The 26,980-nt window shown below is 44.9% G+C and overlaps 1 protein-coding gene across 1 annotated transcript in view; it reads left to right on the top strand.

Annotated features, from left to right (window-relative positions):
• IL17RC (interleukin 17 receptor C) overlaps nt 1–25,957 on the top strand; it is a 133,025-nt gene extending 107,068 nt beyond the window's left edge. The window contains exons 24-34 of the mRNA XM_033925993.1: nt 2,493–2,552; nt 4,965–5,022; nt 6,854–7,038; nt 9,797–9,847; nt 11,138–11,207; nt 12,410–12,531; nt 15,138–15,206; nt 16,576–16,633; nt 17,664–17,759; nt 20,776–20,814; nt 22,809–25,957. Of these exons, the coding sequence (XP_033781884.1) occupies nt 2,493–2,552; nt 4,965–5,022; nt 6,854–7,038; nt 9,797–9,847; nt 11,138–11,207; nt 12,410–12,531; nt 15,138–15,206; nt 16,576–16,633; nt 17,664–17,759; nt 20,776–20,814; nt 22,809–23,455 (1,455 nt within the window). The 3' untranslated portion in view covers nt 23,456–25,957. The remainder of the gene's footprint in view (nt 1–2,492; nt 2,553–4,964; nt 5,023–6,853; nt 7,039–9,796; nt 9,848–11,137; nt 11,208–12,409; nt 12,532–15,137; nt 15,207–16,575; nt 16,634–17,663; nt 17,760–20,775; nt 20,815–22,808) is intronic.
• The last annotated feature ends 1,023 nt before the right edge of the window (nt 25,958–26,980 follow it).

Genomic DNA, 26,980 nt, shown 5'->3' with positions numbered 1-26,980 from the left:
GGTGGGTGTTAGTCGCCAGTGCAGGCTGAGAAAATTCTTCTTCACAGGGAAGGTCCTCAAGAGGGGGGCAAGGGGTGGTAGTTGCCAGTGTAGGACGAGGAAATTCTTCCTCTCAAGGAAGGTCCTCAAGAAGGGGACGAGGGCTGGGAGTCGCCAGTGCAGGCCGAGGAAATTCTTCTTCACTGGGAAGGTCCTCAAGAAGGGGGCGAGGGCTGGGAGTTGCCAGTGTAGGCCGAGGAAATTCTTCTTCAAGGGGAAGGTCCTCAAGAGGGGGGCGAGGGCTGGGAGTTGCCAGTGCAGGCCGAGGAAATTCTTCTTCACGGGGAAGGTCCTCAAAAAGGGGACAAGGGCTGGGAGTCGAAAGTGCAGGCCGAGGAAATTCGATCTTGACAATACACCTTTAGAATCTGTACCATATCTGAAAATCCTTGGTGTAACCATTGATGTAGATTTATCATTTAACAAACATATCAGTGAAATAGTTAAATCATGTTTTTATAGGTTACGTCTCATCCGTTCCATCTCTACATTCTTAGAGACCAAATCTGTTAATATTCTAATTCACTCACTAATTATTTCCAAAATGGACTACTGCAATTCGCTCCTGATTAATATTACTCAGAAAGAAAAAAGAAGACTTCAGATAATTCAAAACACAGCAATAAAATTAATTCATAAAGCAAAAAAATACGACCATGTCACACCCCTAATGATTAAATCACACTGGCTTCCTATTTCCCATCGGATTACGTTTAAAATCATACTTTTAGTATATAAAACATTACTTCATAATGAACCACAATTCATATCTAAAATGATTATTCCATACAATACACCACGTTCATTACGTTCATCCTCTTCAAATCTTTTATCAATTCCATCCTTGAAAATCATCGGCACAAGAAGAAACGACATATTTTCTGTTATGGCCCCAACATTGTGGAATTCCTTACCAAACTTTATTAGAATTGAAAAAGACCTTTTAACTTTTAAGAAACTTCTAAAAACCTTTCTGTTTCAAGATGCCTTTGATACATAGCATATTTTATATTAACCCCTTACATTCTGACTAAGACTATCAAACATTCCAACCCCATTATTCCCTATTGTGTTTTTCCTTAATTGTTAATTTCAACATAAAATGAATTGTAACTTTTCCCTCTTTTCCCACTTATTCATGTTTGTCTTTTTCCCATAGTTTAAAATGTCAATAGTTTGTTTTAAAATTTAATGTGTAAAAATTATATATGTGACCACCATCTGATGGTTTTTAATTTGTACATTGCTTAGAAACTTTGTATAGGCGATTCATTAAATGCTAATAAACTTGAAACTTCTTCACGGGGAAGGTCCTCAAGAGGGGGGCGGTGGGTGTTAGTCGCCAGTGCAGGCTGAGGAAATTCTTCTTCACGGGTAAGGTCCTCTAGAGGGGGCAAGGGGTGATAGTTGCCAGTGTAGGCCGAGGAAATTCTTCTTCACGGGGAAGGTCCACAAGAAGGGGGCGAGGGCTGGGAGTCGCCAGTGCAGGCTGAGGAAATTCTTTTTCACGGGGAAGGTCCTCTAGAGGGGGGCAAGGGGTGGTAGTTGTCAGTGTAGGCCGAGGAAATTCTTCTTCCCAATGCCTCTGAGGCCTGAACCTGTGACCCGAGAAAGCCTAGAAATAAAATATTACAGCACCCTTTATTCAATTGACCCCACTGTGTGCAAGAGCGTAACAATGCATGCACTCGATTGTACATGCATGAATTCATAGGTATAAATACACACAGAAATGATTTGCTAATGCTTTAAATTTGTAGGTGTCCAAAAGAATTGAATGTGCGCTTCACGCTTGCACCCCCTATAAGATATGGGGTCCAAAAGCTCTCTACTATGTAGTTCTTATTTCTGTTAGCAAAGGAAAACAAGTCCTTTACCTTCCCTGCTCTTGCCTACCTATTGCATGCTGAATCTTCTGTGCCGGGAGTCCTACCCAAAGACAGGGGATGCTATTCTGTTATCTTTTTGGTTTTACCCGTGGAGGATGGAACTCAGGGATCATAAGTGCCTTCTGTCTGGGGGCAGTAGTTGCTTCAGCCATGGCAGCATTAAAGGCGGGCAAACAGGGAAATTGCCCTGTGTTTCAAGGTCTTAGATGACCCTACACCTGACTCACCCGCAGGCCGTCTTTGGGGCTTGCTCTCCAATTTTTTCCCAGGGGTCCTGCATGTCTAAGACCAGCGCTGGCTACAGCACTCTCAGTGCTAAGCAAATTTCTTTACAAGTAGGGGTAATATGTGTCAAGTTTAGCATCCTATGCCTGGCACCCCTGCTTGGAAATTTCAAGTACAGAATCCTAGAATCTGTCCTTCTTCACAGAGAAGATTTTCTTAGCAAATTATATGGAAGAAACATAGATTAAAAGCTTCAATACATATATACCCTAAAAGGAGAGAACTTTTGATTTTTCATTCTAGATTCATAAAACCAAAATCTGTCTTTTTTTCTAACAGAATACTGAGAACAGTTACAGCATTCCACATTCGGATATTGTTCCTTGTCTTTGTATTGAGGTAGGTTGTATTCTCTTGAATTACATCATAGAGAAAAATGTTATGTCTGCCTGGCAGCAGCTGACTGATTCCAACCACCGTATATATATGTGAGGTGTATTAATTGCAGAGTGGGAAAAGAATCCCCAAAACTAAGACTAAGCAGACCGGAAATGCGTCTTCTGGGCCTCTTCTCCCTTGAACAGAGGAGACTGAGAGGGGACAAGATCGAAACATTCAAAGTACTGAAAGGGATAGACTTAGTAGATAAGGACAGGTTGTTCACCCTCTCCAACGTAGGGAGAACGAGAGGGCACTCTTTAAAGTTGAAAAGGGATAGATTCTGTACAAACGTAAGGAAGTTCTTCTTCACCCAGAGAGTGGTGGAAAACTGGAACGCTCTCCCGGAGGCTGTTAAAGGGGAAAACACCCTCCAGGGACTCAAGACAAAGTTAGACAAGTTCCTGCTGAACAAGGACGTACACTGGTAGGGCTAGTCTCAGTTAGGACACTGGTCTTTGACCAAAAGGACCGCCGTGTGAGCGGACTGCTGGGCATGATGAACCACTGGTCTGACCCAGCAGTGGCATTTCTTATGTTCTTATGGAGCACAGTGAGAGATTCAGATGTTCTGGGCTTTACTCCCAAGAATGATTTGGAATATTTCTCCGTTAACAATTAGGGGGGTGCTCTCGCAGAGCTTAAGCTGAGGTGTAGAAGCCTGAGAACAATCTTAGCATTTAAATAACCTTTGGCAAGCAGCTTTTGTTCCATGAATTTTCCAAGAGGATCTTTGTCTCTAGTGCTTGCATATACTGTAAGGGAAATTTCATTGCAGAAGTGGAGGCGTAGCCTAATGGTTAGAGCAGTGGGGCTGAGAAGCTGGGGTGGGTTCAAATTGGTCTCCTAATTTTAAATTGTCATACGCATTGAAGTATTTGATATTGCGTGTACAACAAACTTTTAATAAACACCTTGTTAGCGAAGAAAAGAGTGAGATCCCAATAACCTAACTCCCCTGCCTCCAGCCAGTGGATTACAAAGAAATGTGTATTGGTACAAGATCCTCAGTATGTGTCACATTAGGATAAAAAAATCTTGCCCTGTAACTATGGCAAATTGTAACCTATAGATAAAAACAGACTGGATGTGGATGTCCTGAAAGATGATTTTATTCGCTCTTCGCAATAAAAATACAAATAAGTCTGAATTAGTAATACACGTAAGATTGTCCTGACGGACCCCACACAGTCCCATGTTTCGGCGAGACCACCTTCCGCAGGGGTCCTTGGCCACCAGATAAAAAGAATTAGAGAAGTGCCAAGACCACAAGATTGATATCTGACCGGATGATGTAGGGTACAAAGATAAAAATATGAGCAAAACAATGTACATGTCTGAGCATAAAACCTGAACTCTGGCACGTAAAATCGCAGTGAGAAAATTGTAACCTATAAACCGTATATATTAAGGGGCTCAATGCCACTATCTGAGTACAGCCCAGCACTGAAGTAGAGTAGCCTTAACCCTTTCAGGACCAAGGGACCTATTTGTCCCATAACTTTAAAATCCTATCAATTTTGATTGGGATAGTCTACAGTTCTAAATTTGATATGTACGGATTCCATAGGATACTGCCTTTATGTAAACAAACTGGTTCCGACATTCATTCATTAGCGTCGTTGCCAGATTGACGAGAAGATTCACTTGCCACACTGTCCATAAGCCAGAAGTGTGATTTTTTAAAATAAAAATAATGATATTTCACAAAAAAAATCAATTTTTTGGCATCTGCAAGCCCTTTTTACCATAAAAATGTCGTCAAAACCACAAAAATTGGCCTACGATCCTTATGGTCCTGAAAGGGTTAAACTAGACGTGAACCAAAGCCAAATTATTAATAATGACTAATCAGGAATACGATACAATCTTTATTCGTATACCGCCAGTACCTAAGAAGTTCACAGCAGTTTACATACAAATTAAAAACTAGTGTTACAATATTTAGGAATCATTCGTAACAAAATCTTGAAAAAGATAGGTCTTCCTAGGTCTTTTTTGAAACATTTAAAATTAGATTGCTGGTTAATATTAGTTGGTCAGGCTGTCTACGGTTTTGCTGCTTGATAACGCCCATGTGGAGTTAAAAGTTCTATGATGTCTAATGTTCCTAATGACTAGATACTGAAAAGTATCATGGTTTCTTAGGTTCAAAGATGGATTATTAGAAAATTTAACGAGATGTGGCCTATAACCAGGAGTTTCTCTAAACCGTATTTTAAATAGGATACAATAGAATTTATAAAGTATTCTCCCTTCTATAGGTAGCCAATGTAATCTTACCGGTTTACTTCAATCTGAAGATTAATTCTGTAGCGTTTGGAGTTGCGTTTTTTAAAAAAAAATTATTATTTGCATGTGTTCCCCTTCCAGGCTTGGTGGAAGGATATTGAAGATGCCCCTAGGCAGGCCACATGCCCATTTTGGAACTGTGAGTATTACGCTGCTGATAACAAAAGAACCAACGTCTCAAAATGTTGGCAACCGGGGGCTGGATTCTCAAAACTTACCGTGCCTTTAACGACGTTCACTGAACCGGTACCAGCTGGTTTAGCGTGCCACCATTTTACCGCCTGATTATCAGAGCAGCTCGCCGCGCGGCCTTTTCCGAGCTTCTTAGCAGCCTCCAACCCTGCCATGCAAATATAGTACGAGGTCATTGATCTTAAAATGGCAGTAAAACGGAGCCGACCCGGCAGTCAAAAAGCTGCAAAGCTTAAAAGTTTTGCGCATGTGCCAGCTCTCCCGCCCAAATGTATCCATTCTGCCTAGTATATATATCAAATCCCCAACTGTAAAACTGGCGGCAACAAAAAGGGGAGGCCGGGCGGGATTGTATGGCTGTAAGATCATCTATCCAAGGAGAACTACTGTTACAGGTAAGCAACTTCCATTTCTCCCTGGACAGAGATCTTCCAGCCACACAAGTTGGTGCCTCCCGAGCTGAAGGTTACAGATTAGTAACATGTTTTAAATATAAAATAAAGATCTGTTACCTGAGAAGCAGCGGAGGAGGGAGGTTGACGCCTCAGAAAGCCGCTTGCAATACCTTAGAACCCAGCGACGCACCCGCTCCGGATTCCACATCAGGAGATCAGGACAGGATGCGGAGGAATGACTTTGTCCCCCATACAAGCTGTTACCCAGGCAAGGAGCATCCGCCTCTTTCGCATGGATGTCCACACCTAATTTGGAGCATTGCAACCAGGCCATTAATATTAATAACGAGCACTCCAGGTGATACTCTTATCATCGCCGGCTTTTAGCGACCAAAAATCCCTGGTTGGTCAGGGGTGCCGGTACTGTGAAAAGCGCATTTCAGGCACGTGTTTCTGACTGTGGCTGATAAAAATTAAAAAAATTAAAAAACACCCTACTTTTCACTTAAATTATAGCAATATAGTGATGGGGAAAAAAAAAATCTCAAAAGCAATCATCTCGAGTGTGCGTATCAAAGGCGTGTCTTATACACGCTTATTGAAAGCCAATAATTGCACCTCCAACCTTTCCCCTCCATCCAAAAGTGCTGGCACACTTATGATTGGCATAACGACGTAGCACTTGCTGGTAGCTCTCCGCCACTCCTATCCACCCGTGCCGAACGCTATCACCAGCGACTGATCTCATGTAAATTTGGTGACCCTCCGTGAACCTCATTGGCACGTGCGGTTCTTTGAGAATGGCTCGTCATTAGATTTACGGCCGCTGCAGTGACCCGTCGGGTTTTACCGGCAATATTAGAGAATCTGGCCCACAGTGATGCTGGGCCTCATGTGCTCAGAATAAAGACATCCCCTGATCCATGTAAAATTTTCAGCTTATCCTCCAAATATAGCACAGTAGGACTGGTTATGACTCTCTTAGAAGAATATAGAGGGGGAGATAAATGAGGAAAGAAACATGCTTGGTAACAGGTACACCATCAAAAGCGCGCCAAATTTGGTGCGCCGACAACCCCACGGCGACATTTGCGCAGAGGACATATGCGCACTACCGCTTCTGCTGCTTTTAAGCCTTTCCGCTAGCACTGTCAGGGGGGAACCCCTCCATTACATTTACAAGTCCCTGTGCTCCCATGGGGGGTGGGGGAGTGAAAACTCCCATTCTCCTTTCCGTTTTCGCTGTTCGGGATTAACGTGCAAACTTTGAGTTCACTACTGGGATATGAAATTGCTCAAGGTCTTGGTGGCTCTTGTGGTTGACCGATTTGCTGCATTTTTACACTACTGCAAATTAGTGGCCCACGCCTTGTTTCCTTTCAGATTCCGAATATGAAGAAAATGTTTGGAGGAAAACCAACTTGATCTTAAAAGTGCCTGGCAAGATAATGGTCTGGCAGCTGCAAGCTCTGTGCAGTGTCGTAGGTGAGATTGTCCTATGCTGGAATTCAAGTCTTGACTCCCACTGCCAAGAGATTCCGCACAGTCGTCAGAAGATCCTTGTCAATGTAAGTTTGAGCAAGTCGTGCCACGTCTTTCGGGCACCTAATAGAGCTGCTGTGAATGCTTGCACCTAGGCTGTCAAACAACGCACATAAATTATAGTCTTAAGCCTCAGAGGAAACTGATGCTCCCACTAGGGACAGATAAAGGACCTGCATTTAATAAATGCAAACTGCTTTGGTTGTACCCCATCAAATCCATGACCCTTACCCAGTAGTGCACTAATGGGGGGGGGAGGGGAAACGGACTGCCCTGGGTGCCATCTTGGTGAAGGCACTGGCACCTCTCTGCCCCCCCCCCATACCCTGTTCATGCCCTCTCTTCCTCCACCCCGTATCTCTCTAAATCAGGGGTGTCCAACTTGCGGCATGCGGCCCCATGAAGTATTTTGTGCGGCCCTGGTCGAGGGTTATGCAGTGTTTTCCTCTGCTGCATCCAGGTGTTTATCATCTTGCTGGCTCCCTCCTGTGTCTTGCTGCAGCGTTTGCACATTTGTGCGGCCCCAGAAACATTTTTTTTTTTGGCCAGTGCGGCCCAGTGAAGCCAAAAGGTTGGACACCCCTGCTCTAAATCTTTGCTACCGTGAGCAACTTCTGCCTGGCTCCCCTCTGAAATCACTTCCTGGTCATGGGGCCAGGAAGTGACATCAGAGGGAAAGCCGAAGCTGGTGCAAGCAGCAGGCCAGAGAAACTGCTTGCGCTGATAGAGGTACAGGGGGAAGGGAGGGAGCAAGAGTGGCAGGCATGGAGGGCATGGGGGGAGCGCCACTGCCCTTACCCTTTTCTCCTCTAAGCTGCCTATGCTTAAGTAGGTAGACCCTATGGATCGTTTCCTGTTATTTACTGTTTTTTTAGCTAATGCCTTTTCACTGTTAGTTATAATTACTCCTTTGAAATTATTTCCTTTGCTATCCTATTTGTATTTCCCTATAATTATTGCAGTTTTACCCTGTCCCTTTTGTATCGTGTTAGTCTTTGTCTGATTTTAGTTTGTTTTTAACCTGTAATATGGTATCCTGTTCTTATAAGGTACATCGCTTAGAAGTATTATAAGCGATCTTATCAAATTTTAAATAAACCTGAAACAGTGTGTCGTACTTTTCCCCAAAGGGTTTCAGCCATAAGACGTGGTTCATTAACGATTTACCAATCTATCATACTGCTTGAAACTGCTCACGCCCTCAACATTGAACAAAGTCCTCCAGAAAACATAAAATGTGACAGCAGATAAGTGGCAGAACCACAGTTCAGTGCTGGGATGTGTGGCTTTCCACTCCCTTTTTAAGGCGTAGAGGTGGCTTCGCTGTACTTATCCTCAGGGTCTCTACGATTTTTTTGTGGCATTCTGTCCTTGTCTTCCCCACAGAGGTTGCTCTGTGTATCGCGTGCCCTTCTGGTGAAGAAAGCTTTGGATGTTACAACTGAGGCTTTCCCCCCTCCCCTAGAGTCTGATACGAGCCTCTTGCTGTACAATATTCTTTCTACTGAAGAGTTGCAGAGATGAGCTATTCATGTTCTAAGGAAGTGAACAATGCAAACAAAAACAAACAAACCTCACAGGAAACCTTAGAAATCAAATGTTAAAGAAAGACCCTCCAAAATCTTTCCACCTTCTTTTTCATTACTCCACTTAGTATTTTATAGACCTCTGTCTTATCTCCCCGGAGCTGTCTCTTCTCCAGGCTGAAGAGCCCTGGCTGCTTTAGCCTTTCCTTAAAGGGAAGCCGTGGTCTTCCGTAGGTGCGAACTGAAATTCCATCTGCCTCTTTCATGAAGGCACCATGCTTCTTCTCCTTTCCTTGACCTCCCAGCATGTCAGCAGCATGAATGATGCTTTTTGCAGAAACTGCTGTTGAAATGATAACCAACCTGGCATTTAGCAGCAATGAGGGTTCATGCACTTTGGGCATGCTAAGCCACCCCTGGCTTTGTGCTCTTGTGCACTTGACACGTTCACTTGGTAAGGCGAAATTGGTGCTATGGTCCGCAGGCGAACCCAATAGGAACCGACTCATCCTGTCCACATTCCACAAGCCGGCAATGACCCAATCGGCAGAAGAAGCAACATTTCTTCTTGGCACAGGGTGTCCTGACAGAGGGCGTGACCTTCAAATCCAGGTTGGAATTTCCCTTCTAATCATTTATTAACGTGTTCCATAATTGTGCTTGAGAGACGTGATCTTTGCTTGCAACAGAGCTTTTAACATAGTCCCTCAGCTTCAGCGAAAAAGCAACCCATGCCCTAAAGTTTCAAGTTTATTAGTTACTTGATATGCCGTCTATGCAGGATATCTAAACAGTTTCCAATGCAGCTAATACATTTTTTTTTTTTTAAGGGAGGAGGGATAGCACAGACCAAATGATAACATGATAGCAGGGGCGAAGTGGGGTAAATGGTACATAATTACATTGAGATAAATTTAAAAAAAAAAAAAAAAGTAGGAAGGGAGATGAGGGGAAAAGGGAATCACGATAGGAAGGGGGAGAGCTCCGTTGGAAAGATTAGCCATCCTCGACTAAAACTTTCAACGTCATGTACTATATGCATCTTTGAATAGGCATGTCTTGAGTTTGGATTTGAAGTTTTCCAAGGAGGATTCTAATCTAAGGTCAAGGGGCATAGCACTCAGGTATCATATTTTTAATCCACTCTTTTTTGTGCTTTTGATTTTTGTGGATTTTTTCCCCCTTTTTTGTTTTTAAGAAAATTAGACTGCCAGGAGCTCCCGTGTTTACATTTAACTTTGTTTTTAAATCTCTACAGGTGGTGCAAGAGTTCAAGCCAGTGATTCGGCATCCAGCCCTCTGTGTTCAGGTAATCTGCCTCGATGGCTTCACAAAAGGGAAGGGATTTTTGGATTCATAGGAACACAAGAATAGCTTTACTGGGTCAGACCTCACAGCGGCCAATCCAGGTCACTAGCACCTGGCAAAAACCCAAATAGTAGCAACATTCCAAGCAGTGGCTGCCCCCATGACTTTCTCAATAACAGACTATGGACTTTTCCTCCAGGAACTTGTCCAAACCTTTCTTAAAACCAGCCACGCTATCCGCTCTTACCACAACCTCTGGCAATGTGTCCCAGAACTTAACTATTCTCTATCCTCAGACGTGTCTACATTGAGCACACAAGAAAAGTCTTACCACAAAAAAATTAGTGTTTTGCAATAATATACCTGTAAGTGCTTTTTTTTTTTTGGGGGGGGGGAAGGGGTATGTCATAGACAGGAATGAGCATGAAAGCATTATCCAGCTAGTGCACGCTAAAACCCTCTAATTTTATATGTGGTGCCCAAGGTTGCCAATGTGCATTCACAACTTAATTGAATAATTGGCCTAATCGGTGCAGACAATTACCAATGTGTACATTGTAATTGATGATAATTAACACGGATTAAAAGTTAAGCGTACAGCTGGGGAAAGCGTGATTCTATGAAAAGTATGCGCCAGTTGCAGCATGTGAATTTAAAAAGGGAACGTGGCTATGGGTGTATTTTGGGTGAATCGTGGGCATTGTTATAGAATATGCCCAGTGTGCTCAACTTAGGAACAGGCCTGGATTGGCCACGGTGAAGACGGGCTACTGGACTAGATGGGACCATTGGTCTGACCCAGTTAGGCTATTCTTATGTTCTTAATATATAGAAGAAAAAATTATGTATAGGACAACCGAGTGATCATGATATCAGTGATGAAGATGGGTTTTAGGCATTGGTGGATTGAAGTATTATGACATCACAATATGAGCTCTGAAATGTTGCTACTATTTGGGTTTCTGCCAGGTATTTGTGATCTGGGTTGGCTACTGTTGGAAACAGTGCTGGATACTGGGCTTGACGGACCGTTGGTCTGTTCCTGTATTGACAATCAAGCCATTATGACATCACTAATGAGGTTGGCTCTGATTGGTAGAATGAGCCATTATGACATCACTAATGAGGTTGGCTCTGATTGGTAGAATGAGGCATTATGACATCACAATCTCAGCTCTGGAATGTTTGCTACTCTTTGGGTTTCTGGCAGGTAGTTGTGACCTGAATTGGCGTGATATATAGAATTTGGCCATGAGCCAATAATTACTGTACTGCTGTGTGTGCCTTTCAGGTATGGAGAGAAGGGAAAGTCTGGCGCACCCAGTGCCCACAAGAAAAAGCAAATGAAACTACTCGTGAGGGTAAGTGTTTTTATCTTGCCAAGTATGTCAAGCTCCCTCCCTGCAACTATTCAGACCCAGAGGAAAAGCCCACCTCTTTGAGAATGCGTTTAATCCATAAGCCCCTCACCCTAAGCACTCTGAGAAACTCCCTAAGCCCCCTACTTGTCCTTTTGTCTGTTAATTTAGATTGTAAGCTCTACTGAGCAGGGACCATCTCTTAAATGTTGTTGTACAGCGCTGCGTATGCCAATTAGTGCTATAGAAATGTTAAAACAGTAGCAGTATTTCTATATAGGAACGGCTGCTGTGACCTACAATAACGAGAGAGGAAAAGTTCCCCGCAAAACATACGTATATAGCCATCAAGAGCCAGATGTATTTTCATATAGTTTTTTCTGATGTTTCAATTGTATACATTATAAAGTTTGAAATATCAATAAAAAAAAAGAGCCAGATGTTTGGAGAGCAAGGTCACATGACTCTTAATACATCTACCGCATCCAGAACATTTCGATCATCTTCTCAATATTGCAATTCCCTCTATTCGACAGTTATTACATGATACGACCCGTAAAACAATTTTCTCGGTGGTAGCTCCCACATTGTGGAACACGCTCCCATCTAACCTGAGGCAAGAAACCGACTCGGCAAAATTCAGATCTAACCTAAAAACTCTTTCTTGTGATGACGATTGTGGGCGATTAGATATGAAACAACCGATCCAGTGCTCGGGTGCAATAGCGCAAATGGTAAAAGCCTTCCTAGGACCAAACGAGTACGCGGCAACTCTGTTAAAGAGCTTCTGTGTTTTATTACACTGACGGTACACATCTGCCATCTACTGGGCAGATGGTGTCTGTACCCTTGAAGCAGGCTTTCAAAAGCCAAGACACGGACCGTGTTGGGTCTGAAATCAATATTTAAGTCAAAGACGGTTTTATTGATTTTTTTTTTTTTTTTTTAAATAAATACTTACCTTATAACAAATATTCATCTACTTGTGTATCCCTGGTTGATTTGTACAATTCCAACACCACTTCTTTATTATCCACAATAAATGTTCATGAAATCTCTAATATGATGGAATATGTAAATACAAATTAATGTCATGCATAATTCATTCTTGAAAACCATACTAAGAGGGTGGTCCCAAGATAAGATTAAAGAAATTCAGCATTCTAAGGGTCCTCTAGAGTTCTGAACACTGTTTCTTGTTTCAGGTCCCAGAGATAGTTGGGGAAGGAATCATGTCCTTATAATGGTTAATGAAAATTCCGTATCCAACGTTTCAATCTGCATTCTGGAAGGAGGCTCCTGTATCTCTCTACGCAACTCGACCATGGTAAGCCTCTGTTCTTAATGATGTTATAAATGTTCTTTTCTCAAAAATTGACTATTAAACTAAACTAAACTAAACCTTAGGTTTGTATACCGCATCTTCTCCACGATCGTAGAGTCGGCACGGTTTACAGGACTAAGATAGAATGGAACTCCAAAGAATGATTGTGGATTAAGAGTAAAGGAGGAATAGAGGGTTTAGGGTTCCAGAGAGGGGGGGAGGTGTTACATTTTTGAGAAAAGCCAAGTTTTCAGATGTTTTCGGAAGAGTTGGAGGGAGCTTGAATTTCAGAGAGGGGATGTAAGGTTGTTCCAGAGCTCGGTGATTTCTAAAGGGGAGGGATGTCCCTAGTTTTCTAGCATGGGATATACCTTTTATAGATGGGAAGGATAGTTTTAATTTTTGGGAGAATCTGGTGGAATTTGGGATTAGATGAATTCCAAGATAGTGGAATAACGGGAGGAAGGATGCCGTGAAGGATCTTGAAAGTTAGGCAGGCACATTTGAAGTGGACCCTGGAGATTATTGGAAGCCAGTGAAGCTTGGACAGAAGTGGTGAGACGTGATCAAATTTACTTTTTGCGAAAATAAGACTATCAAATAAGTAACTTATATCTGTCTTTATCGAGTATTTTCAATATAAAATTTGATCCGTTTCAAAAGCCAACTGGACTAAAACAAACTCAGATTAAAACATCATCTGGCCCCAAAAGCCGAGTGCCTACCTTTTTGGTTGCAAAGTGATCACAAGCTTTTCTTTGTGATTTTCTTATTTCAGACTTAGCAAGCCAGACATAAGCCCCCTTGTGCTGTTCAGTGTACAGCGAAAACCCCTTTCTTAAAACTCCTGCATGAAGGAACGTCGACAGCCGCCCCGCTAGGCCGATCCAAACTGTACTGGAAGAAAGGCAGACTCTTCTAGAAACCCCCAACACTCGCCTGCGCGCCCCTTGCCTTCCCCGTACCTTTTTTTTTTTACTTCCCTGGCGTGAGGTTGCTGCCCGCGCTGGCATTGGTGCGTTCTCTGTCACTTCCGGGACCCACGCCTAGGAAGTGATGTCATAGGGCGACACCGACGTGGGCATGCTGCTCATGCCGGAGAAGTTATAAAGGTATGGGGAAAGGAAAGAGGGCGGGAAAGGGGTGACACCGTCCTAGGCGCTGTGCGTCCTTGCTATGTCACTGGGGACAGATGCCTCATTTTCTCTTGCAGTAATTCTTATCACTGAGCCTCAATGATGGCCAATATTTATGTGACCTGTCTACCTGCTCCTAATAGCAGTTTTTCCCCTTTTTTCCAGCATTTTTAGGTAAATTATTTGTTATATTTATACATAGCTTACTTATTTTAATATTTTTTGTTACAATTAATTTAAATTTGTTTTGTCACACTTTAGTCTTGTTTAATTATTATAAATTTATTTTTAGTTTGATTCCTTTACACTTCACCACCTTGATGAAATGTGGCTTATCACGTTTCGCAAGAATCAATATTCTCGTCCTCCCTCACATTCAGTGCAGAATGGCTGCCGCTCTTTTTTCACTATTTCTGTCCCTCTCTTCTCCATGTCTTGGGTTGTAATGAGCTAATTTCTTCATTGCTCTACATTAGAGAATGACACGGTGAAAAAATTGGTCCCCGTCACCACCCCGTCCCCGTCTCACCATCCTCTGCACCGCCCCGTCACCGCCATTCCCTTCACCGCCCCGTCACCGCCACTGCCACCCCATTCACCGCCCCGTCACCGTCACCGCTGCATACATAAAAGCCTCAAACGGGTACGATTTTATATACTTTTCTAATATCTCCCCTATGTATCTGCCATTGCCCCCCCTGTGTCCATATACCATCCCCATGGCATGTCCCCTTTTTGTCTCTGTCCCTATGCCCCATGCACATAATTGCCCCTCTTTCTGTTACCTTCCTGTGTCCAGATTTCCCCTATCTTCCTCTTCCATACCATCACCTTGGCCCAGAATCCTGTTCCCTTTCACTCCCTCCTTACAGACTGAGCCGGGAACACAGGTGATCGCACGGTCCTCGCAGCCCCCACCCGCCTGCCCAATCGATCCTAGTGTTTAGCCAGCTCTCTCCCTTCTCCTCACCTTAATTTGCAGGCTTTCTTTTTCAGCGACCTGCACGCTTTCCCAAAGAGCCGCACACGCGCGGCTGCTCAGTGTTCAATCTTCTGCTCTGCTGCAACTTCCTGTTTCCGGTTGCGTCAGAGCAGAAGATCGAAACTGAGCAGCAGCGGCTCTTTGATAGCGTGCGGGTCGCCGAAAAAGAAAATCTACAAACTAAGGTGAGGAGAAGGGAGAGAGCTGGCTAAACACTAGAATCGATTGGGCAGGCGGGTGTGAGCTGCGGGGACCGCGCGATCCTTCATGCCTCACTGCGGGGACAAGACCCATTCACCGCCCCGTGGGCGGTGAATGGCCTTGTCCCCGTCGCCGCAGCGACTGCTAGTTTTCTTCCCCGTTTTCGGCGGTGACCCGCGGCTAAAATGCGGTGGCCGCGGGTAAACCGCCACCGTGTCATTCTCTACTCTACATCTAGAGTAGTCAATATTTTTGCAAATTCTTGTTCGTATGTTCCTTTTTTCCCCCAGAGTCTTCACAAGGCTGCATTTCTGGAGAGACAGCTTTTGCAGGACTCGCTCTCTGATAAGTGTGAAATGGTCAGTTCGATAAGCATTAATTACAATCACCCTCTTTGATTTTGCATGGGAGTTATGTAAACATGCGAATGTTCAAATAAGTGTGAGTATTTGTACTTGGATCAGTCTATAAGGAAGAGACCCACAAACTACCTGCCTACAGTTAAGGTCACTTTCATGGGGTATGGCCTAAGGCAGGGGTGTCCAATGTCGGTCCTCGAGGGCTGCAGTCCAGTCGGGTTTTCAAGATTTCCCCAATGAATATTCATGAGATCTATTTGCATGCACTGCTTTCATTGTATGCTAATAGATCTCATGCATATTCATTGGGGAAATCCTGAAAACCCGACTGGATTGCGGCCCTCGAGGACCGACATTGGACACCCCTGGCCTAAGGGATCTGGCTAATCGGAAACTTAGGCCACTCCTAATTAATCCCAGAATGCACTACGAGAGAGGCCTAAGATTCTGTTTGGTCCAGGTGCGTAAGGCCCCTCCTACGGGAGGGACCTTAAGTGCCTAGGCCAATCAGGGCCTTTGGCCCCTCCCCTGTGCATCCCACAATGCACCAGGAAGGGGCAGGCCCTCCATTCTAGTGAAGGCAGGCCAGCTGGCTGGAGGCAAGAAGGATGCCTCCAGTAGCCATCTCAATAAGATGGCGGTAGGCTTGGGGAGTCTGGATGGGCTACTTTTTGGGGTGGAGAGTTCCAGCAGGAGGGATTGGGCATCCCTCCTGCTGGCGATCTTTGTGTGTGTGAGGGGGTTCCAGCTGGAGGGACTGGGCATCCCTCCTGCCAGTAGTCTTTGCGAGTGGGCATGGGACTGGTAGATCCTCTCCTCTCCCTCTCACGCCTTCATGTGTCCCCCCCCCATGTCTTCACCAGCGCGAGCAACAACTCTAACCCGCTGCTCACGTCAGCGTCAGCTCTCCCTCTGACGTCACTTCTGGGTCCTGCGCCTAGGAAGTGACATCGGAAGGAGAGCTGACGTCATCGCAGGCAGCAAGTTGGTGATGCTGCTCTCACCTGGGAAGTTAAAATAGCTACAGGGTAGGGAAGGGGTGTGTGTGCGTGGCAGAAGGGATGGAGAAGGGCACCACCACTCCAGGCGCCGCTTACCCTCGCTATGCCACTGGGTAACCTTACCCATATTGATAATTTCTCACCTGAATAACTTGCCGTATTTGCTGACTTAGTGTCTGTTAATGCATTCTGGAACATTTCCTTCATTTAGCAGATCAACCTCTTGCACGTTTACAAATATACAGTTCATACTGATAAGATGCAAAGCGTGCATACATGGAACTAGCTGTGATATACTGTATGTACAGACACACTCACATGGAAGCGCCTCACTCTGCAGTTTCTGTACATCTGTTTGATTTCTCCAGGTGTGGAGTCCTCATGGAAACTTATCCGGTGCTGTTCTTCTTTGTCCATTGGACAAGTGTAAGTATTTATTGATCTTTCTTCCTTTTATTAATTATTAGGAATTGTGGCTAGAGAAGGGTAGAAAGGTGAGAATGGTGTGCAGAATGAAGTTTACTCCTAGTTATCAGTCGCCCAGTATAATTTCATCACCAGTTCAGATTCTGTTTGCCAGTCAGTGGCACAAGTCTTTATTTCCCACCACTTCTTCTGTCCCAGAAGTTTTCACTTACCATTCCAGCAGTGGCCAGCCCAGGTCCCAAATACCAGACAGAAATCCAAAGAGTAGCAACATTCCAGAGCTGGTATTGTGACGTCACAATGCCTGATTCCACCAATGCCTAAGAGCCAACCTCATCAGTGACGTCGCAATGCCTGATTCCACCAATGCCTAAGAGCCAACCTCATCAGTGACGTCACAATGCCTGATTCCACCAATGCCTAAGAGCCAACCTCATCAGTGACGTCACAATGCCTGATTCCACCAATGCCTAAGAGCCAACCTCATCAGTGACGTCACAATGCCTGATTCCACCAATGCCTAAGAGCCAACCTCATCAGTGACGTCACAATGCCTGATTGTCCTATACTTGGCTCACATAACTGCCATAATGGGATAGACTGAAGGTCCATCAAGCCCAGTATCCTGTTTCCAACAGTGGCCAACCCAGGTCCCAAGTTCCTAGCTAGATCCCAAGCAGTAAAACACCTTTCCTGGTCTCTCTTTTGGCTTTAAACACAGACACAAGTTTCTTGGTGAGGGTCTGAATGGCTTTTCATAACCCAGCACTTTGTCCGGGTTTTGAAAAGCTTCCTCAAAATCACATTGGGCAGGAGGGCATTTAACATGGCGCGGATACCCTCCTGCCCAATGAGAGCAGGCAGTGGGGGGCGGGGCTAGGGCAGGATTGGGGGCGTAACAGGGTGGGGATGGGTGAGACTTAGTGGGCTTAGGGGTGGGTCTAGGGGGTCCGAATTGTACTGAAGTAAAATCTGGTAACCCTACTCTTGGTTGCAGTAGCTCATGGACTGTGCCCTTGTTTCTCGATAGATATTCGGCTGCGTTCAACCCTGGCTTGGCCTATCTGTATCCTGATTGCCTTCTGTGCCTTGGTGCTGTCGATGCTACAGAAGGAAAGGCTGAAAGGTAGGCCACACCTGGCATCCTTTCTACGTCTTTTGAAAGTCTCTTCTTTGTGTAACATGTCCAGTTGGTATATAGGGATGGGCATCATAATAAAATTAGGTTTCAGTTTGGTTTGGTTAGTCTCCACTTTCATTTTATGGAAAATGTCATTCATCCCTGCAACTTAATTGGCTAATGGCCCCCAAATCCCATAGTGTGATTTACAACGGGCATTGGCTGTGAATTGGTGAACGTCTGTGAACAAGCTAAGTGAAAATATTGGGTTGTGCATTCCCTTGTGATTTATGAACAAGTGAGCTTTATGGATTTTGTGAATATTTTTGTGGAATGACATGATCTTAAGACAGTTTTTGTCATATGAAATTAAGGGGAGGTGTTTTGAGCCTATGATTTGAAGAAAAGGGACGCAAGAACATAAGAATAGCCTTACTGGGTCAGACCAATGGTCGTTGTCACTGTGGCCAATCCAGGTCACTAGTGCCGGGCAAAAACCCGAGTAGTAACATTCGAGAATCATAAGAGTAACAAGATTCCAGGCAGAATCTCAGAGAAGATTCTGGAACCCCAATAGTAGCCACATTCCATGCTAGCAATCCGGGGCAAGCAGAGGCTTCCCCTATGTCTTAATAACAGACTATGAACTTTTCCTCCAGGAACTTGTCCAAACCTTTCTTAAAACCAGCTACACTATCCACTTCGACCACAACCTCTGGCAACACGTCCAGAGCTTAACGATTCTTTTGAGTGAAAAAAAATACTTCCTGTTGGTTTTGAAAGTATTTCCCTGCAGTTTCAGTAGGGTGGCCATAGTAAGGGTATATCAGTCGGAGCTAAGGACCTCATTCTGTATAGGTCGTCTGAAAAAATTGGCGCCTACTAGCGCTGCGCTAAGTGCGATTCTATGAAAGTTAACCACCCATTGCAGAATCGCAGGTGCTTAGGTGGAACTAAGCATTCTAACACTCAGGCACACCCTGTTTCATGCCACGGTTTTCTTGGCTGCAATGGGTTAACTCAAAAACAGGCACCTAACTCAAACACGCCCACGATCCGCCCCCCTAACCACGCCCACTTTTAACTAGGCTCTTTGCTCTAGGAGCCAAACTGTTTTAGAATCACACCCACCAAGTTAGCTGCCTAACTTTAAATTAACTCCACTTAATGCCAAATTAGTCCACTAATTAAGTTAGGCGCCTGCGTCGGCAAGGCACACGGACGTAGGTGGCTAAATTTAGGTGAACTTTATAGAATTCGGGATAAGTGCAGTTCTATAAGGAGCGCGTGCCCTTTATAAAATTGCATTTAGGGACAAATTCTCCAAACGGCGTTCCAAAGTTACGCGTGGTAGGCGTTCTACCACTAACGAACCAATCGGGGACCACGTTTTCAAAAAAAAAAAAAAATGTAGGCCTTGTTCTTAGGCACCTGTCTCGTACCCACAGGGATGCACAGGGATACTTATGAATGCCTAAGGCTGGCATGGGCATGGTTTGCACCGGAAGTGATCTTTGGCATCCATAGGTGTCCCAATGCGCCTCTGTAGGTGTCGGACCAGCGCCTTATATGTGGGCCTTTAAAAAGCTGGCCTACATTTAAGGTGCCTATGTTAAAACAAAAAAAATCAGTCTTGATTTTGGGTGCGGTACCTGACGGTGATTGACACTTGGCAGAATCGGGCAATTAGCGCCAACCTTTTCTAGTGCTCGTTTACAGAATCCAGCCCATAAAAAATGCGCAGCCTTTCCTGCTTGGTGGTTTGCACATGCATGAATTATTGGGAAAGAATGCAGACTGTTTACAGCTAGGGCAAGATTATTATCGCCAAGTGAAAAAGGGTACAATCTTGTGCTATTTTTCTGCTCAGTTTTAGTTGTGAGTGACATGCAACACAGCACGGGATATGTCGGTGACTTTTCCTGCGTAGTTGTAAAGACCTGATGCTGCGGCTGCATGCAGTAATAATGGAAGGAAGTCATTTGGACGGTTCATAGTCAAAACCGCGCGCAGACAAAGCCAAGCCGACAATCGCGCGCAGGACATCATTGCGCCGGTTTTAAACTCGATTTGAAAGCGCTCCGAGGGAAGTGGTGGGGGGAGAACCACTGCACTTAACATAGTAGTGTTGGCGCTGCCATTGGGGGGGGTGTCGTGGGGGGAACCCCCCATTATAGAGGAAACAGGCTTTTCCCCTATTTTTTAGGGAAAATTCAGTTTCCTCTGTAACGTGTGTGTGTGTGGGAGGGGTTCCCCTCTACCCCCCCAATGTCAGCGCCAACACTAAGTTAAGTGGGGGGGGTTCCCCCTCACCCCCCTTGCAGCGTTTTCAAATTGAGTTTAAATCCAGCGCGCTGATGTCCTGTGCGTGACTGTTGGCCCGGCTTTGCACGCGGTTTTGATGCATCACCCATTTGGACAGTGGTGTAGCGAAGGTGAGAGGCGTCCGGGGTGGAGGTGCCCCTCCCCCTCATCTCTGCTCCCCCCACATGCTGCATGCACCCCCCCTCCTTCTCTTGTACCTCTAGTTGAAGTTGTTGCTCGCGGCAGTCAACAATGTGCTCCTCGCGACACCATCGGCTCTCCCTCTGACGTCAATTCCCATGCGGGGCACCCAGAAGCGACGCCAGCGGGAGAGCGGATGGGGGGTCACGAAGAGCATGTTGTTGACCCCCGTGAACAACAACTTCAACTAGAGGGTGCCAGCGCCCCCACCAACATGGCGCTCAGAGCGGACCGCCCCAGCCCCTCATTCCCTAACTACGCCACTGCCTTTGGAGGTTTCCTAGTCAACCTTAAGCACCTTCTTCCATTCCTTCCAGCTCTTTATGTTCCCTTCACAGTCAAGTCAGGGACCCCTTGTGACCAGGCAAGCAGGATGTCCCTTTGGAATTATAAGCAGTAGATCAGTGTCCAGTGGTGCTGCCATGGGCCCAGTAACTGGCTGTACACTGACCAGTAGGGTGGGAAACCTGAGCTTTGGTTAATTAACAACTTGATTTTTGTTCTCTTTGACCAACAGAATGGCTGAAATCTCTAAAGGAAGACTACAATTCACCAGGTAAAGAAGGGACATCCTCCTCCTCTTGCCCTAGCACATTCGTTCTTATTGTAGTGTGTATGCACATAAGTACAGGTAATATCAACAACAATAAAAAAAAAAAAAAAAGAAATCTATATATCGCATCAAAAAAAAAATAATAATAATAAAAATTGTTAAGTGCTCAGTAAATCACCACTTCCATACCGGCATCGGTATTAATGAAGCAGAGTAGCACACATCATCGCACCCTCCCTACCTCCCTAGATGGTGTATATGTTCGATAATCGCTTAAGGCATATGTCAAAAAGACAAAAAAAGATGTGTGGTTGCAATCGATAATGTCCATCTTGACTTGCACCGCTTCATAGTCTGGTGGGTCCCGCAGTGGCACACCTCAATAACCCCCAGTGAAAAATTAAAAATAACACTGGAACTAAAGCTCAAAAAATCAGGAAAATCATTCAGGCACAAACCAACTTTACTTCACAGGCATCCACGCATGCTTGGCGGCCCTCCAGACAGGACTCGTAGGTTGGAGAAGAAAGACGAGGCTTTGTGGGGGGCGTGGCCAGGGCGTAATGGGACGAGGCTGGAGGTGGAACAAGGCGGGGGCAGAATGGGGCAGACCATGTGTCCGGGTTTCTACGTTAGAAAATCTGGTAACCCTAAATGTAGGGTTAACAGATTTTTTTTTTGCCTAGAAAATCTGGCCCGCTCCATCATGCCCCCGATCCTGCCCCTAAGTCTGCTCCCCCCCCACTACCTGCTCCCATTGGGCAGGGCATCAATGCATGTGCAGATGCCCTCTTGCCTGAAGGAAAGCTTTTCAGAACAAAGTGCCAGATTTTGAAACGCCGTCCGGATCCCTGGACATGTCCTCAAAAGGAGGACAGGGTAAATTCGGATGTCTAGTAACCCTACCTTAATGTAAGGATATATTTCTTTACAGAAAGGTAATGGATGCATAGAACAGCCTCCTGGAGAGATGACTGTATCTGAATTTAAGGAACAAGCATAAAGGATCTCTGAGGGAGAGGAAGGGATAGTAGAGCAGATTAGCTGGTGTCAGTGGCGTCCTCAATTCTCATCTTTTCCTATTCCTCCCCATACCTCTAGTTGAAGTTCTTGTTCGTGGTGGTCTACCGCGTGCTCTTCACGACCCCGTCTGCTCTTCCCACTGACGTCGCTTCTGGGCGCTGATCATAGGAAGTGCCGTTGGAGGGAGACTGACGGGGTTGCGAGGAGCATGACATTGGCTGCCATGTGCCACAACTTCAACTAGAGGTATGGGGAAGGCTGGGTCAGGGAAGGAGTGGGGGCATACTTTGCATGTGGGAGCGGCAGATGGGGGTGTAGATGAAGGCATGGGAGTGGTGCCAGCACCCCTGGGCACTTCTCCCCCTTGCTATGGTGTGCCGCTGGGTGGCTGGGCTGTAGGATCTTTATCGGCCATCATGTTTTGTGTTTCTCTGGTTGGATAAGTTTTATGAAATACGATTCTCTACAGGAACTTTTTAGCTTAGGCATGGCGTCGGGATTCTTGTTTCTTGAGATGATGAACTGGCGGACTGCCTGTTTACTCTTGACACAAGCCAGTCACAGGCCACAAACTCGGAACCTTTTGGAACTTACTGGCCTTTTCCCATTGCAACTGGAATAGAAGGTGGGGATCGATACTTGCTCCAACCTGGTAGTACGAAAGAGAATTGTGACTGATCGAAGACTCCCTAACTCGTGGGCTGCTGAGGCTAGTTTATTGGGAAAGGGGCATCTCCCCCATCTAGAGAAAGCGTGTCATGATATTTTGTAAAAATATTGGGAACCCAGCACTCACCATGGATTATGCCAACACTAAGCAGTCGAAAGACTTTAACCTTTCCGTCTTAAGTTGATGCAGACAGAAGTGGTTCACGCATCCACAAAGTGTTTGAACCTTTTCTAACAGTCTGCCGGGGGAGGAGGGTAGAAAGGTCGGGTTTGAAAATGATAACAGTTTTCTTCTCTCACTCCAGGTTTTGTTAGCAGCCGGAGGGTCCTGATCTTGTATTCCCCAGATCACGCTGCTTTTGAAAGGCTTGTTGGGATTTTCGCCTCTGCCCTTCAGGATCTTCAGTTTAAAGTGACAGTGGATCTGTGGTGTCGGAGTAAGATCAGTGCCATTGGCACCATGGCTTGGTTCCACAGTCAACAACGGGAGGTCTTGGAGCAAAATGGCGCAATAATCCTTCTCTTTTCCAAGGGAGCACTGGACAAGTGTACAGAATGGCTGCACTTAAGACAAGAGATGCAGCCCTTATTACCAGAGAAGCCTCACACTACCTTTGCTGCCTCACTGAACTGTGTCATTCCAGCTATCCTGAAACAGAAGGCACTGGGACACTATGTAATTGCATGCTTTGAGGATCTGTTTTGTGAGAAGGACATTCCATTCATCTTCCGGAGTGTGCCAGTTTTCCTATTGCCCTCACAGCTTCCCAAATTCCTGGTGGCAGTGGCTGGTGGCCACAAAATGGTGATGTCTAAGGACCTAATAAAGAATTACTCCAAAAGGATCAACCACACGTTGACTGAAGCCATCAGAAAGTGCAAACGGAGCCAGGCCTTGGAATCTCAGCAGAATGGCTGTTGCTCAGAGCCTTTCATTGGTGAGCAGGAGTAACGGCCTAGGCACACTTGGACGGAGGAGCCTGAGGACCTTTGGTGCGTGTTAATTCTGATTAATATTTACGGACTGGATCCTCATAACCTGCTCCAGTACCTCAGTAGCAGATCTGGCATTTTGTGTGATCCTGTAGGGTGCTGGTAAATTCCTGACCGGGTTCCGATTCAGGTCGGCTCCGATATAAAGTTTGGAGACTTTGACTGCGCCAATATCAGTCTGTCTAGGACAGGGGTGTCAAAGTCCCTCCTCGAGGGCCGTAATCCAGTCGGGTTTTCAGGATTTCCCCAATGAATATGCATTGAAAGCAGTGCATGCACATAGATCTCATGCATATTCATTGGGGAAATCCTGAAAACCCGACTGGATTCCGGCCCTCGAGGACCGACTTTGACACCTGTGGTCTAGGAAGAGGACAATGCCAAGATGATGGAGAAAGCAGGTTCGCTACATTATCTAGATACTGTTTGTGGTGACCAATTGCATGAATGACAGACATGCTCATAGGACCACTTGGAAAGAGGTTGCATGAATCACCATAACAGCTGTACTATGCTAATGATTTTATCTGTTTGAAGGAAGCTGTTTCAGGGTCATAATTGCACAGAACCAAGGTACTAATTTCAAGTAGATTTACCTTTATTCCATACACTATGAAGGCATGACAGACTTATCTCAAAATTGCTAAGGAAACTGGATTCTGCCAGTGTGAAGGATTTCTGCAGGTCTTGTTCACTCTGAACTTTCATGGACCTAAGTCTTCTGTCCGTCTGACAAGCTTGCACCGTGTGTGTACAAGTGCTTGGGTGTTTTGTTTGTTAATGTGTGTTATCTTGAATGAGGTTATTTCCTATCACACTTTAAATTATTTTACAAGACTAAAATGGAAATATCTATGTTTACACAGATGTAATATTTATACAATGAAACAGTAGTTCTAGAATTGAAGGTTCACGTGCACTTTTGTTTTTCTGGTGACCCGTCATTCCCGCGTCGGACAAAAATGTGCCAACAATCCAGCGCAAGATTAAAACAGTAACTGTTAGCGCTCTGAGAGGGGGGTCTGGGGGGAACCCCCCATTAAACTTATAAGTGTTCACGCTCCCATTTGCCAAATACCCAAAAAATTTAGCAAAACGGCTGTTTTCTATGTTTTGGGGATTCCCCTCACCTGCTCCCAACGGGAGGGCAAACACTTCTAAGTTTAGTGGGGGAGGGGGGTTTACCCCCAACCCCTCCCTCACAGCACTAACAGTTACTGTTTTAATCTGGCGTACATACATCCTGTGCGGGATTGTTGGCGCGTTTTTGTCCAATGCGATTCTGTTATGGTACCTTTAGCAAAGTTGTAACATAATGGAGAACTTAGATGTCCTCTCACCCTCTGGAGCTCTAGTTGGTTCTTAGAGCGGCAATTTAAATTGTATAGAAGCACGGGAATAATATCAAAAATATATTTCCAGCTTCGCTTGGGAAAACTCCACTGCTTATTTTGAGAATAGGCAGCATAAAATCTGTTTTGTTGTCTTGGATCTTGCCAGGTTCTTGTGAGTTCAGACATATTTCAGTGGCCCACTTTACCAGCATCTAACTCAATCCATGCCCAAACTCTGCCCAAATCTGCTTTTTAACCAAGCCCTCTTACCGGTATCACCTCGATGTAGTTGCCTGCATCGGAGTTGTAGGCACCGATCAAGCTAGGCTCCAAGCAGCTAAATATTTTTTTAAATCATTTTTTAATAATTACAATCTCAAACAATACCAAGAGGAAAAAAAGGAGTCTTCCACAAGTTTTACAATATTCAAACCTTCGTACACAATTCCTTTCCAAGCCCACAACAAAGGGGAGACATGATACAATTTCAAATAGACAAATTATAAAGAAAGAACTAAAGAAATGATTCACGACTCACGATTCATCCTCGTGAATCCTAAGCCATTTCTTACTCTATATTAGATCTTACTTATATCCTCTTGTTTCTCAGTATACATTTTTATTGTTACTCAGTTAGTATGAAATAAGCGATTTATCAAATTTAAATAAACTTGAAACTAAAAAAACACTTTATTATTTAACTCACTTCTTTTCTCTAGCACTCAAAAATTGTTGCAATTGAATGGGATCCAAAAAAACACATTCATGTCTTGTAACTTAAGACATTTACATGGAAATTTTAGGTAAAAAGATGCTTCTAGAGCTAAAACTCTAAACTTTTTAATTTCAAAAATTATTTCCTTCTCGTTTGCGAAGCTTTAAATCATTTTTTATTGTTATTTTTTTTAATGACGCTTTCAATGATTTGGTCCAATTAAGCCAATTAAAAAAAAAAATTAAACCCTTCCCTCTTTTGTAAAAGTGTGGAAGAGGTGTTTCGGGCCGGCTGGTACTGCAATGGTCATAGAGTTCCTATGAACGTTGGAACAACGCAGAGCATTTATTGTGCCGGCCGGCACTAAAATCCTCTTCCGTGCTTTTGTAAAAAAAAAAAAAGGGGGGGGGGAGTAAGTTAGAAACATAGAAACATAGAAAGATGACGGCAGAAAAGGGCTGCAGCCCATCAAGTCTGCCCACTCTTCTGACCCACCCCATCAAGTCTGAGTGCTAATGACCTAGTTCCCTAGCTCGACCCCCGTAAGGACCCCACGTGGATGTCCCATTTGTTTTTAAAGTCGAGTACACTGGTGGCCTTGACCACTTGCACCGGAAGTTTGTTCCACTGATCCACCACCCTTTCTGTAAAGAAATACTTCCTGGTGTCACCATTAAATTTCCCTCCTCTGAGTTTGAACAGGTGCCCTCTTGTGACCGAGGGACCCTTAGGGAAGAATATATCGCTTTCCGCCTCGACACGACCTGTGATGTACTTAAACGTCTCAATCATGTCTCCCCTTTCTCTACACTCCTCAAGAGTGTAGAGCTGCAGTTTATCCAGTCTTTCCTCGTATGGGAGACTCTTGAGTCCGGAGACCATTCTAGTGGCCATTCGCTGGACCGATTCAGCTCGAAGCACATCTTTTCGGTAGTGTGGTCTCCAAAATTGCACACAGTATTCCAGGTGAGGTCTTACCATGGTTCTGTAGAGCGGCATTATGACTTCAGGTTTGCGGCTGATGAAGCCTCTATTGATACATCCCAACATTTGCCTTGCCTTGGATGAGGCCTGCTCCACTTGTTTGGTAGCCTTCATGTCCGCGCTGACGATTACTCCCAAGTCCCGTTCTTCTGAAGTCCTAGCTAGTGTTTCTCCGTTCAAGGTGTAAGTTTTGCATGGGTTTCCGCAGCCGAGATGCATGACCTTACATTTCTTAGCGTTGAAGCCCAGCTGCCATGTCGAGGACCAGTTTTCCAACGTGATCAGATCTTGCGTCATACTATCCTTAAGATTGTTTTCACTTACTATATTACACAGTTTGGCGTCATCGGCGAACAGTGTTACTTTACCCTGAAGCCCTTGGGTCAAGTCTCTTATGAATATGTTGAAAAGGGATGGTCCCAGGACCGAGCCCTGCGGCACTCCGCTAGTC

This window comes from Geotrypetes seraphini, chromosome 17 (genome assembly GCF_902459505.1).
Source record: "Geotrypetes seraphini chromosome 17, aGeoSer1.1, whole genome shotgun sequence".
NCBI lineage: Eukaryota > Metazoa > Chordata > Amphibia > Gymnophiona > Dermophiidae > Geotrypetes > Geotrypetes seraphini.
The sequence above is the reverse complement of the archived record's forward strand: the minus strand, read 5'-3'. Positions and strand labels throughout refer to the sequence as shown.